Here is a 14,797-nt window from a genome sequence, read left to right as displayed (position 1 = left end):
AAATATTTTTTACACTATCCAAGTAGCTTAAGAATTCAGCCCATAATTATAATAGAATTAGTCACTTGAAATTAAAATATATAAATTGTTAAAAGAGTTAATTGCACTGATACATTAAAACTTGTTTACAGTATATGGATACAAGTTAAATCCTTTTATAATTCAGAAAGAGGCCTAATTTTAAGCTGTCTCTATTTAGAAATAATACTGGATTTAATTACACTAATTGATAATTTTGAAGCAAGTGGTAACTACTTCAAAAACTATCAGATTTGACAAGAACCAAACTCTAAAATGCTCTTCACCTCAATGGCCTAAAGACAAAAACAAAAGACCAGTTTCCAAATAATTAGCAGCCCGTTTGGATTGGCTTATAAGTTGGTCAAACCAGCTTATAAGTCATTTTTAATTTATTTAGGTATTGGACAAAAATAAAAAATAACTTAAATTAAGTTAAAAAGTGCTTAAAATAAGCCCAAATCAAGAAGTTGTTCAACCCTCACTTATTTTATTTTTTTTGGCTTAAAAGCCATTTTGTTTTGATCAACAACTTTACCCTTTTATCCTTTATATTTTCTGTTAGTTCTAATATTACCCTTACTTCTAAAAATTATTTAAACACTTTTATCCAAATACGTAACTACTTATTTATAAAATAATTTTTAGCATTTAAAAAATACTTTAAACACTTATGCTAAAAAACCACTTTTTTCGATTAATTCAAACGGGCTCGAGAATCCAAAAATAGTTTAAAAAATGACCTAAACACCAGTACATTGCTCAATAATTATTGTCATGGTACCATCTTGTCTAATAGTTATCTTAAAGGCTCTATCTTCTCTCTTCCAATTCCAACATATCACTTTCTGTATGCCCTTTTGAATCATTACCCTTTAACATCCCAAAAAGAAAAATAAAAGGAAAATAAAGCTACACCAAATTTGGATAGACAAGATATTAAGGGGACAAGAAAAAGGTAACAAATGGGCATCATTGCTTACTTCAGGTAATTTATCTAAATTGACAATTATTTGCACTTTATGTCACTTTTTCTAGATATTTTGCCCTTAAGACTTTATATCATAAAAATAATTAGCAACTTGGATCATGTTGTCCTTCATTCTCTTTCTTTATCTTGGCCATATATGCTTTAAAGGGCTTATTTTCCTTTAAGAAATACACCTTTTTAATGTGTCTGTCATTAGTCATGAGTAATGAACAAAAAGAAATAGGATTATATATCATAATTTCATTACTATGTTGAAGGTTGTTTGAAAGAGTGAGTAAATTATGACAATTTTTTTTATCAGCATCCTTGTCTGCCTCTTTCAATTTTAATTTTTTCTCATCTATGCTTATTTAGTTCTTTTTATATTTCTAATGATTTAACATTTCAATTTCAACCCAATTTTTTGAATTAGCTATGTTTTTTCTTGTCTCGTTTGATTGATTACGAAGATTAAGAAGCTAAGTAAGTCTTTAGTCTTATTAGAGTATGAATTTTATGAAATAAGTTCTTTTAATGTAATTTGGATTTATGCTATCAATTTTTTTGTATCGCCACAAATTTACAGATACATGGATCATGGGTGTTGAAAAAGTCACGGATACAAAAGCAGTACAGAAAGGTAAGCACAAGTGCATTGCATGCATATTTTTATTTGGTCATAGTGGATATACAGATACCGTCACTTTTTTGTTACTAAAAATATTTTTATCATATGAGAAAGAAAGATGTTCTCATCATCACCTATGTCATTTAACTACAACTTGTAGCTTCTTTTACACCAAAAAGGAAGTATTTTAAGTTACAAGTAGTTTCATTTTTCTGCATTCTCATAAAAGATAAAGGTAAACACATCTCAATTATCACTTTTTTTTTAGTTTCATATCTAAACTATCAGAAGATTGAGAAAACTATCTAAACTATCACTATCTAGTTTGCAAAACACACCTTAAATTATTCTTGAATGACATGTGATCTACACTCTCCATTTTTTATAAAAATGTTGCCAAGTTTTGTCCACGTGGATAAATAATGTCACAATGGCTTCTACATGAATTTTTTTTTTAAAAAAAACTATTTGTTTAAAAAAAACTGAAAAATAATAATTTTTGTAAAAAATTATAGAAAATAAATAAAAAAATAGTTTAAAAAATGGAAAAGTTATTTTTTTAAAAAAAAAAGAAAACGCATTATTTAGTTTTCACATTTAAAAAAAAAAAACTTTTCCTTTTTTTAAATCATTTTTTTTTCTGATTTTCTAAATTTTTTTATTTTTTTTACAAAAAATATTATTTTTTCATTTTTTTTTAAATACAGGTTTTTTTTTTCTCTTTTAAAATGCCGATTTTTTTAAAAAAATATACAGTTTTTTTTATAAAAAAATATTATTTTTTAATTTCCATGTAGGTGCCACCCACCATAACATTACTTATGCCATGTGGACAATTGTTTTGAGAAAATTTCAACTTCACTGGCCTTTTGGAGAGTGAGTTCACACATTTAATTCAGGTGTGTTTTGCAAACTAGATAGTGATAGTTTAGGTAGTTTTCTCAACCTTATGATAGTTTAGGTATGAAACTAAAAAAAAAATGATAGTTAGGGTGTGTTTTTGACCCTTATCTCTTTTCATGATGATGTTTCTCTCCAATTAACACCCCCCTCCCCCTTCCTGTGATTTAGACACTGATATTTCACTACTTTGAGTTTTTCTAAAACAAAATAGAAAACGTACTCTCTCTTTGGTGGCGTTTGTTTGAAGCTCTGCAAAAACTAGAATTTTCTAAAACTCTGTTTGTTGAGTTGTAAAAAAATAAAAAATAAAATAAAAAAGGGGCTAATTTTTTTTTTTCTTCATGTGTTTTTACTGTGATTTTAATTCTTGTTAAGGTGAAATGCATTGGGATAAAACCACTCAAAAATACTCTTAAGATACTTTCTTCAAAAGAACTCACACTATTAAAAATATACAACACCTTATCACTAAAATTTTTGCTTTTCTACTTAATTTTTACGTGGAACTTTGTGCACAAATATCTAACAAAATGAACTAAGAGCCCGTTTGGATTGGCTTATAAGTTAGCTTATAAGTTGTTTTCAGCTTTTTTGAATGTTTGGCTGGCCAGCTTAAAGTCATTTTATGCTTAAAATAAGCTCAAAAAAATAATTGGACCCATTTGACTTAGTTTATCTAAAGCAGCTTATAAGCTGAAAACAGCTTATAAGTCAAAAAAAACAAGTTGGACTACCCCAACTTATTTTTTTCAGCTTATAAGCTGCAAACAGCTTTAAGGTGTAAGCCAATCCAAACGGGCTCTAAGTACAATGTTTTGAACCCTTCAAGGTAGTGTTCATTTCACTTAACTAAGTTATAGCCTTTTTTCCGACATGAGATCATAACTTACTAATTTCTTCACCCATGCATGTTACCATTATCTTTTTCTTTAACCCTATGACACCAATACCCCACCCCACCCCCCCCCCCCCCCACCCCCAAAAAAAAAAAAAGGAGAAAGCAATTTTGTTTTCAGAATGTCGTCAAGCATTCATTTGATATTAATTAAATCCTGCAACTCGTAGATGGCAAGAGACTATATTATAGTGGGAAGTCATGATGGCGCATAACAAAAAATGGATAGAGATATATGATAGATAATAGCAACTAGTGGTCGAGGTTGATATTTTCAGCTTTTTGTGGCATGCTGATATTTTGCTTCTCTTTAATAATACTCTTTCTCGAATATGTGGCATGAGCTTGGACTGTGATAAATATGGCATAGAGTCAACCACTCCCTCAGTACGTGGTATTGTCAAACCTCAGCCGTTGAGTCCCTGAGGGGATATATGTGACGTCCATAGTAGAAGGCGAGATAAAGGGGGCGGATCACAAAGAAAGACTAACAGACGCTTCCAGGCTAGTAAGCTTCTCAAGAAAGGTACACATGATACCTTATGCGAATTTCACATCGAAATGTAGAGGAAAGTTAAGAGTTTTATACGGCATAACAGAAATTCACATGGTATAAGCGCGTTTTTGGACTCTATAATGGCGTAGTCAAAAGAACAAATTTGTGAGGTTTGTTTGGCCAAAACGAACAATACGTGTCATGGGCTTGGGCTACAACGTATAAAATTATTGAGTCCCTTTAACGTGTATTAAAATCTTAGATGTGATATTTTACCCTTGCTTTTGGATTCTCTTCCTCAAATTCCCGCCGTTATAATGCATTATTGCGTTACAAGACAAAAAGTATACTAGGTTTAAGCTAAATAATGTCAGCAAATTCATCAACAAATTAAAGGCAAATGTATATCGAGATTGTAAACAATTCAAACCCAACTGCTCAACAACCTTAGCCCCGATATGGATTAATCTCCCCGATCTCCCTTGGCACTACTATGAGTGGGATGCACTTCGTAGAATCATGAACCCCATTGGCACCCCAATTGTGATGGACAAAGCTACTACAAACAAGTCGAGACCAGCGACTACTAAGGTTCGTGTTGAAATCGACTTATCAAAGCCGCTATTGAAAGAAGTCTCAGTTGTTATAAGAAACCTTTTGGGCAATATTGATAACTTTGTCCAGAAGATTGAATATGAAACTTTGCCGGAATTTTGCAACAATATAGGGCACAACTTGGAGAAGTGCAAATTCAAGCCATATGATGCTCAAAAATTTGTCAACAGAAGAGGAGAAGAGACATAAAGTCCCAATATCACCACTGGACAACAGAGAGATATTAACACCAAAGTGAATGACAACAACCAAGGAGGAAGGAATAATGTACAAGCTACAACCCCAATGGTTCAACGGAAAAATGGTATGACAAAACAAATCTCTAATGGCAACCAATCAGCAAAAGATAACGATGGATGGGTACATGTAGATAACAAGAAAGGAAGGGGCAAATATGTTGCCAAGAATCAAGAGATCACTGGCTACGACCCAAGCAATTTTAGCACTTCCAACTCAGAAGGCACCAACAACACTCGAAATGTTCACACTTCTCAGGAGAATGCAGGAAGTTCAGACATGGAAGCTATACCCTACAACAAAACAAAAAACACATTTGAGGAAACTCCCATCCAAATTGACCAACCTCTCAAAGCTACTAGATGGGAAAAGGGACAAACCTCAAGGGAAAAAAAGCAGCAAGACAAGAGAGAAAAAAAGCAGCAACCTAATCTAAGGCCTAGAAGATCTAGAGGTGGAGTTGGCCTATCACTAGAAAACACTGAAATTTAGCTTTAAGAGGATACGATCAACCTAGTCTCTGTGAACAATGATACCGCCAAAGGGATAAGCAGAGAAAAGGAAAAAATTCAAAGCAAAATTATTATACCTCCGAACACATCCCATGAGGGAGATGAGCTTTACATTCAAGCCCTAAGAGAAGGAAAGATTCTTACGAAGGGTTGGCCAGCTCTGGTTTTAAAAAAGAATAAAGCTTCTCCGGAGCCGACAGCTATCAACAACAATGGGAATACTAATGTTCAACTTGAACATAGTGATGATATGGAAAGGAATGCAAATTTCTTTCCGAGGGAACCAGATCCACCCGACAGACCTCATCCTGAGGATGATTTATCACTCAGGGCAACTACCACTAATGATATGGATACTATGAGTAACTTGAAAACTGTACAGGTCACCACCATGGATTTTATGTGTGAAGAGATGGAGGAGGCCAAATCAGATGACGAGTGCACTAGGGGAAAACACCAAAATTGGGAAATTGAGGATCAGAGTGGATCCACACAACTCCCCATCACCCTAAATAACAACTTATCTCCAAGGAACCACCAACAGACTAGTGGAGGCTTCTTCAACATAGCCAACAACCACACAACAGAAGCAGAACAAAGCAAACCCCAAAAATACCCTGAGGTTTCCAATGAGTAATACACTATCATGGAATATTAGGGGAATAGGGTCCAAAGGATATCTTGAGAGACTCCAACTCTTCAAACAACAATACAACCCTCCTCTTATTTGTATTCAAGAGCCTATGGTTGATAGCAACAAAATGGAAAGATTTCAGAGAAGACTCAACATGCAGAATGGTTTTTTCAATTGTTCCAATAAGATTTGGTTATTTTGGTCCAGTGACATTGATGTTGATATCATAAGAGACAGGGAACAATAAGTTCTTATCAGAGTTTGTAGAACCAATGATCAATTCTTATTCCTGACTATAGTTTATGCTAAATGTACTGAAGAGTTGAGAAATGATCTCTGGAATGATCTCAGGGACACTCCCACTAGTATCAATGGACCTTGGGTGGTCATTGGAGACTTCAATGTCATCACTTCTAGTGAGGAAAAAATAAGAGGTAGAAGCCACAGGATGGAAGAGAGTCTTGATTTCATCTCATGTATCAATGATTGTGGCATTTAGGATGCTGGTTATAATGGTGACATTTTCACTTGGTGTGACAATAGGGATCTACCCACCACCATTTGGAAGAGACTAGATAGGCTAATATACAACTCTGGCTGGTTTGACAACTTCAATACCACCACAGTTACTCATCTCTCCAGAACATGCTTTGATCATGCACCGCTATTGGTTAAAATCCACAATGAAACCGATAATATTATTAGGTACTTCAAATTCCTAAACTTTTGGGCTGACCATCCAGACTACATCTCTACGATTCAAGAGGTGTGGCATGAAACCATCTATGGGAATCCACTCTATATTCTACATCAGAAACTCAAAAATACCTGCAAAGCCTTGAGCATATAGTCCAGAAGCACCTTTGGGAACATTTATGAAGAGCCAAAAAAACTAGAAGCTCAAATGAGGCAACTTGAAAGCAACTGCTTGAGTGACAATAATGCTGAAAATAGAAGTGAATTGTCCAGATGCAGAGCTGAATACACAAGATACTTGAAACTTCAAGATTCCATTCTTAGACAAAAAGCAAAAATTAAATGGCTAGAAGAAGGGGATGCCAATACTAGCTATTTTCACGCTATTATTAAAGATAGAAGAAGGAGACTATCAATCAAGAAGATAAAAAATGAACAAGACCAGTGGATAGAAGGGAATGATGCAATAGCTGAGGCTGCTGTAGACTATTTCTGAAATCTTTTCACCCCAGAAACCCCCGACAACAACATGGATGTTCTTGATTACCTAGAGAGATCAATAACTGATGAGGACAATGTAATACTCACTGCTCCACCTACAATACAAGAGGTAAAGGACAGTGTTTTATCTATTGATCCTGATAGTGCACCAGACCCTGATGGCCTGAGTGGTTGCTTCTACCAGAGTACTTGGGATGTCATTGCAAATGATTTGCACATGGCAGTAGTAGCAGTCTTCTCAGGTGCTACCCTTCTTAAGTACTTCACACATACTTGCATTATGATGATACCAAAAGTCCAACACCCCCAGAAATTCGATGATTTAAGACCAATAAGCCTCTGCAATGTGTCCAGTAAGGTAATATCTAAAGTCATCAATACCAGATTGTTAGGTATCCTCCTAAGGATCATATCCAAGAATCAAAGTGGCTTTGTCAAATGGAGGGCCACCACTGAAAATATTTTATTAGCCCAGGAAATCCTAAATGACATCAAGAAGCCTAACAGAGGGAAGAATGTTGTTATAAATCTTGACATGACCAAAGCTTATGACAGAGTATCCTGGTCATACCTCTGTCAGGCCTTGAGAAATATGGGCTTCTCTGATGAATGGGTTAGTCTCATCCATAAGTTCATTACTAACAATTGGTATACTATGATTGTTAATGGGTAAAGACATGGTTTCTTCAAGTCCGGAAGAGGTCTGAGGCAAGGAGACCCCTATCCCCCTCTTTGTTCATCCTCAGTGCTGAACTCCTGTCCCAAATGCTCAATAAGCTTCAGAATTCTCTAGGTCACAAAGGATTCTATATGAAGAATTATGGGCCCCAAATCAATCATCTTACTTTTGCTGATGATACTATTCTCTTCTGTAATGGGAGCAAGAAGTCTCTAAGGAAAGTTGTGAATACTTTAAAGGAATATGAGCTTATATCTGGACAGCTGATAAACAAGAGCAAAAGTAACTTTTCTATGGATGATAACACTGATGTTGGCAACATAGTTAGAGTTCAACAAGCCACAGGTATGATCCATCATTCTTTTCCTATTACTTACTTGGGTTGTCCTCTCATTGTAGGAACAAAGAAACTGGCACACTTCTCAGGAATCATTGACAAGATCATAAATAGAATCAGAGGCTGGCACACTAATCTATTATCTACAGGAGGAAGAGCAGTTCTAATTAGACATGTTCTATTGGATTTTCCTATCCCCCTTCTATCAGCTGTACATCCTCTTAAAAGAACTTTGGAAACCATTGAGAAATACATGGCCAGGTTTTTATGGTCAGGACAAGACAGTGGAGGCAAGCATCATTGGGTATCATGGGAGAATATTTGCTTTCCATATCAAGAAGGAGGCTCAAAGACACTTGCGAAGCTTTCAAAGCCAAGCAGTGGTGAAGCCTCAGAAATTCCAACTCTCTTTGGAGTGAAATCATGAAAGCCAAATACTTCTGGGATAATCACCCTACTACAGCGCAATGGAACAAAGGCAACTCACACTGCTGGAGAGAAATATGTGATATAAGAAAAGAAGCAAATGACAATATACTCTGGAACGTGGGAAAATGGGACATCTCCTTTTGGTATGATAATTGGTCTGGTTTGGGACCACTGCTCATAGAAATATACACCAATGAGAGTCTCAATCATATCCTTCTTAATGAAGTTTTCATTAATAGAATCTGGGAGTGGGATAGGCTGGAGACTCAACCTAATGATGACCTCAAAAATAGCATCATTGATATCCATCTCATTCTGGATACTCAGAAGAATGACAAGGCTATTTGGACACCAACTACTGATGGAAAATTCACAGTGGGATCTGCTTGGAGCTTATTCAGACAGAAAAGGAGTCAGAGGAGCATGAAGGGCAATATTTAGTAGAAGGTTGTCCCTTTTAAAATGCCCTTCATCATATGGAGAGCAATACACAACAACCTTGCTACAGATGATAGAGTTGCTAGACTATGCATCAATGTCAATTCAACTTGCAGTTGTTGTGACACTGCCAACCAAACACTGGACTTGGAGACTGCTGAACATCTCTTCTGTTATGGGGATCATGCTAGAAGGATCTGGCACATTTTTGCAGGATCTCTTGGAATTGGATTTAGAAACATTTCTTTGAAGTTAATTCTACTTAATTGGTGGAACCACAAAGCTACCAACCCTATTACTGCATTCATTCTAAAAAACCTCCCACCAATCATATGTTGGGAGATATGGAGAACTAGATGTCGTAATAAGCATGGAGCAGAAAAACCATCAGTTTACAAATCGAAGTCTAACATTCTTTTCTCTATTTTGCAGATATTAAGGAAAAAATTCAGAAGCTCCAATTTTGGAAATAGCTGGTCAAGCATATGCCAAGCCTCTGAAGGTGCCACCTTTCAAAGGATCAACATTCTTACTATATGGTTAAAATCGCCAATGAATCAGCTTAAATTAAACACTGATGGAAGCTGTGTAAATAGGCATTGTGGAGGTGGTGGCATCATTCGAGATCACCAAGGAAACATCCCTCATGCATACATCATTTATTTTGGTCTAGGAAATAGCAACATGGCAGAAACAAAAGTTATGCTTTATGGGCTTGACTGGTGTGCTATCAATGGATACTATCAAGTAATACGGGAAACTGATTCCCTTCTACTCACCAAATGTGTTTCAAGAGAATGGAAAATCCGATGGAGAATAAAAGAAGATGTGAATAAAATTCAAAAGCTACTAGAGGACCATGATTTCACTATAAATCACTGCTTCAGAGAAGCCAACAAACCTGCAGACAAGCTAGCAAGCTTTGGCCACCAAGTAAACGAGTTTCTCTCTTTTGCCTCTTTCAGTGAACTCCCACGACATGTAAGAGGGCTAGTAAATATGGACAAATGGAGCTTGCCTTCATTTAGAAGCAAGCTAATTAACCATGCTAACTACATTTATAACCCCCCCTTGAACCTATGTATAGGCTGATGTTTCTAAGAGATAGAAACAACCCCTGTTTTTTTTTCTTTTTCTTTTTGGTTAGGATAGATTTATTCTTTCCTCAATGATCATGTTAAAGTTTGGGATGCCAAACTCATAATGTACTTTTTGCACATCAATGATCAATGGAAACTTTTAATCAAAAAAAAAAAAACATCTATTCGTGTATTTAAATGCACTAGAATGCAATCATTTTGAATACACATGTATTCAGAGAAACTGGGGTTGCGTGTATTCAAATACATGTGACATCAATTGGATACAATTGAACAGTGTATTCAAATACACTCAAATACAGTGAATTTGGCATAAACTAGCTATAAATTATAAATTGATAAAAGGTAGCTATTGATTGTTAGCAACTCTTAAAAGATAGTTATTCCTGTAAGTTACCCTTTATAATCTTAACCTGGTATATACAGTGTAACTTTTTAATTAAGGGGGTTCGATTGAACCCTTACCGTAGCCTAACTCTGCCTATACTTGATATGATAGACAATTAACAAAATAAGAGGAGAATTCAATTGGATATCAATTGTCACGACGTAATTGGAGTCACACTCGTTATATTTCGATTCAAGTTGAGACCTCTTAGCCACCAGATCATTGTAACAATCGAGAAGCTATTGCCATATGTAGTTAGTTTAGGCGCAATGAATTTTGGTACCGTAAAAAGAGGAGGAGGAAGAAGCAAATCAGAGCGTAGAGATGGAAGCAGTGGTCTATCACTGGGTCTATTTTTGTAATAATTTTAAGAACAAGGTTTATTATATATATATATGAAGAGGGGCTTAAAAAAGGGATATGCAGTGCCTTTCCTGTCCATATTCACGTTTTGTAGGGCTTATTAGAAGTAAGCGCTCCCTACCAAAAAATTCTTCATTCTTAAACTCAAACCGAAAACATTTGATTAAAAGTAGAGTAGAAATCTCATCATCCCACCATGTTCTATTGTGCTTGAAACTTGAAAGGATCTTATATTTTTCTTGGTTATCTATTCCATCCATATATAGCTAGGTTGCCATCAACCAGAGCATTTCCTTAAGAAGAGGGGGGGGGGGGGGGGGGGGGGGAGGCTTCCAGGAATCTTGTTGTTCAAAGGAATTTCCGAATTATTATTGGACTATTCAAGAAACAATTATTTCAAAAGGGGCTTATAATAAAGTTTATTAAAAGATATCTGCAAGAACACAAAGATAACAATTATATTATGTCTTTTAAAGGTTTTTAGCATATATCCTTAAGAAAGACATTTTAGTAATAGTTTTAATCAAAAGTGTATCTGTATTTGTATTTATTTAACACTCTACCACGAGGGTGAACATGAAAAATGTTTTGATGCTTCTTGATTTTTCAAAAATTGTCAAATAGTTTGATACAAATTCAGTTTTAAAACGACTAGTATTTAGAACCGAAAGGAATACATATGCTAACAACTCAAAACGGGCAATTATATTGGATCCATTATTTCAGATCACATGCATTGGTTCCTATGTATTAATTGATAAATTCCAGACAAAAATCATCTGGATACATATTCGTAATTATTGGATTACAAGTCCAAAAAGTGTACTAGGTTTAAGCTAAATAATGTCAGCCAATTTACTAACAGAAAATATGTATATAGAGAATATAAACAATTCAAGAAATGGATTAATACAGCCTTTGATATCTTGTCCAGGGCTGATCACTACCTGTTTTCAAGATTAAAAGCTACTACATGGGCATGTGACAGTTTGGAGAAGCAAAGTATCAAACCGATAATGAAATTTTTTAAGTGAGCTTTTTGTTACGAGTCAACAACAGTGAAAGCAGTGATAACAAAAAGAAAGAACACACAATTTACGTGAAAACCCTCGTGTGGAAGAAAACCAACAGTCAGTCACTAACTCTTTATTTCTCGAAAGATGATTATAGGATAATACATTATACAGCGGAAAAATCAAGTTTATATAGACTGCGAAAAATCCTTAATCCAGTAGCAATAGGGTGTCCTCCAAGCTATTTTCCAAGTAACTTAGGGACTACTTTAGAAAGCTACCGCCCCTGCAACCCGATCAGGCCCACAAACTTAACACTTTTTGCCTTGTTAAAACAAGAATCATGTACTTATTCTCTTGGCAGTGATTTTTTTTTTTTTTAAAAGAGGAAAATGAGCAAGCAGATTCCCATAATCTTTCAACTTTTTAATTGACGTGCCACGAAAATCTTTAGATGCAACAAAAATGTTCTTTCACAATTATTAGTTCCTTTCTTTGTTGTTTTTAATTTGAGATTGCATATATTGACATCTGCATATATTGACATCTGCTAAATGCCAAGTGATGAGCGCATAAAGCTTAAGATTTGTCGAAATTTGTTAGGATAATAGGACCGGAATAATTAAGCTCGGGACGGAATAGGTACAGGCGGATTCTGAATTTTAACTTGATCGCTTTGACCTTTAGTACTAAATTCATTGTACTTTTAAATTTATGAGTTCAAATTTAATATTTTGTGAGTTTTCACATAACATTATATTTCGCATCGAAAATATTTATTGGTTCAGATGAACCCATTCCGATGCATTGATCTACCCTGGGAATAGGTGATATCGTTCCAATACTACTTCTGATTCATATAATGTGTCTTTTAAAGTTTTTGCACGCCTCTTAAAATTGACATTTAATAACGTACACAAGAATATTCACTTAAACTATAATTTATCTCGCTCGTAAATGTATGATTGAATCAACACTTTACTAATGGAGCAGTAAGGTTGATTTTTTCTTTTCAAAAAGAAAAGTCACGCATGTTTCTTATTGGAACAAATTCAATTTGCTAAAATGACTAATATCTGGAATCGAAAAGGAGTAGTACTCAATGAGTATTAATTAAAGTTCGAATTGGGTCTTCAAACTTTATGATTTCACTTTCAAATATCAATTCCAAAGGCTATATATTTTCAAAAATTAAGATTGAATTGATGTAGAAGCATGATGCGCTGTCATGTCATCTTGTTTGTTCTACATTATTTACCTTCCATATATAGAAATTTCTGCATATATTTGAAAATCTTGTATGAAATACTTTAGCGTTTATACCTTCTAATATTAGTGGCGCAACCAATATTTCATTAGGGTGTCTAGGATGATTCAAAATATTAAGAAGTAAATATAAAAAGCCAGCAAATGAATTCAACATCTATTATATATACATAAAAAATAATTTTACATGTGTTTTATTTTGCTTTATAAGATCACGCCGACATTGTCCAACAGCCACTACTGAGAGGTACTTGCTTCTGTAGTAATTCACTTTTTACTTATTAACAAAAACAAAAGTAAAACTTGATACAAACTAAAATTAATCAGGTTGCGCCGCCGACAAAGTTGTTGGACCACTAATTAGAGGTACTTTCTCAAAACTTTATACACGCCTCCGTGGTAATTCACTTTTTACTTATTGACCAAAAAAGTAAAACTTGATACAAAGTAGTCCTATAGTAACTAATACTATGATTTCGAATGGAAATATTTAAATTACTAATTTGATGTTTTATCAATGAGGCGAGTGGAAAGACATTACAAACAATTGAAAAAGAATTATACGCAATAAACATGGGCGATCCAAAAAATTGATTGCCTAAAGATGCATGTGAATCGAATTTTCATGTTTTACATAATGGGGGTCCAGCGCAATTCACGTGCATCTTTTGTTTTTATCTTTAATTTTTAGATGGAAAGATAACTTTAATAAAACTTAATTCAATTACAAAAGCATTAGAGATATTTTTTATTAATCTGGCCTGACCGTTTTTTAAGTCATCGTTGTCTAAGAAATTCATTAAGTCGGTAGCCTGGAGTGGTAGCTGATTAAGTTGCTTCAGAAGTTTAATAGATTAGCTTTCAACTAATATAAAAAATTTGTCTTGGAATTGATTTATGCTTATTAATTGTTCATTGCATTACATAATATAGTGTGTTTTGGTAAATTGGACTAGAATAATCTATATAATGGGGGTCACGTGTTATGCACATGCATCTTTTGATTTTATCTTTAACTTTTGTGTGTGTTATAATGCATTTCGTGCGTTATACGTGCATCCTATGTTAATTTGTATATTTTTTTAAATCACACATATATTATTAAAACATGTATGCATCTATACTTTCCTCTCAAAATAATATGAAATATCTTATTGTATTGTGCTTCTGTCATTGGCACTATTCATTTGATATCTACTAAATGCTTACATATTTTTAATTATGATTCAGTTGGTGCTACTGGAATTGAGAGTTTCATGATTAGACTCTCTAGAGAAGTTCACTTAAGTGCACTGAAGGCAACCACGGACAACTTTTGCGTGTACATCAACGTATGGATCATCCTCTTTGAATTAATTATGCAACTCGCAGCTATACCTTCTGTGCGGGCCGCCCATGGACTTATCCAATTTTGGGGGCGGAAACTAGTACTTGGTCTTGGATCAATACTTCACGTAGTTGGAAGTATCCTTGTGTACTGGTTTTCGAATGATGTGGAATCAATTGGACTATCAGTCATTGGATGTAGCGTGACGTCCCTAACGAAGGGATCTACTGCTTTGTAGCCAGTCACTCTCGTTTCCATGAGCTGCAGACAAGCATAGAGGTTGTATACTAGGTGATTTACTATTTTCTATCTTGCCGGCATCACTGCCTCATACTTTTATCTACAGGTGCAT

General features: G+C 34.6%; 1 protein-coding gene across 1 annotated transcript; it reads left to right on the top strand.

Moving 5' to 3' along the window:
* Window positions 1-7,133: 7,133 nt before the first annotated feature.
* Window positions 7,134-8,548, top strand: LOC132612715 (uncharacterized). Its single transcript, XM_060326819.1, has 3 exons — window positions 7,134-7,718; window positions 7,781-8,129; window positions 8,184-8,548. The coding sequence occupies exons 1-3, from the start codon at window positions 7,134-7,136 to the stop codon at window positions 8,546-8,548; spliced, it is 1,299 nt and encodes a 432-aa protein (XP_060182802.1).
* Window positions 8,549-14,797: the final 6,249 nt, after the last annotated feature.

Source organism: Lycium barbarum, chromosome 10 (assembly GCF_019175385.1).
Source record: "Lycium barbarum isolate Lr01 chromosome 10, ASM1917538v2, whole genome shotgun sequence".
Classification (NCBI taxonomy): Eukaryota; Viridiplantae; Streptophyta; class Magnoliopsida; order Solanales; family Solanaceae; genus Lycium; species Lycium barbarum.
Note: the sequence above shows the minus strand (reverse complement) of the source record. Positions and strands in the feature narration are given on the sequence as shown.

Bases quoted from the DNA above. Each gene is read 5' to 3' on its own strand.
- LOC132612715 (XM_060326819.1), top strand. From the start codon at position 7,134: ATGGATGTTCTTGATTACCTAGAGAGATCAATAACTGATGAGGACAAT. The intron at 7,719-7,780 runs GTTAGTCTCATC...TAATGGGTAAAG, and splicing joins TGGGCTTCTCTGATGAATGG to ACATGGTTTCTTCAAGTCCG. The intron at 8,130-8,183 runs GTATGATCCATC...CTCTCATTGTAG, and splicing joins TAGAGTTCAACAAGCCACAG to GAACAAAGAAACTGGCACAC.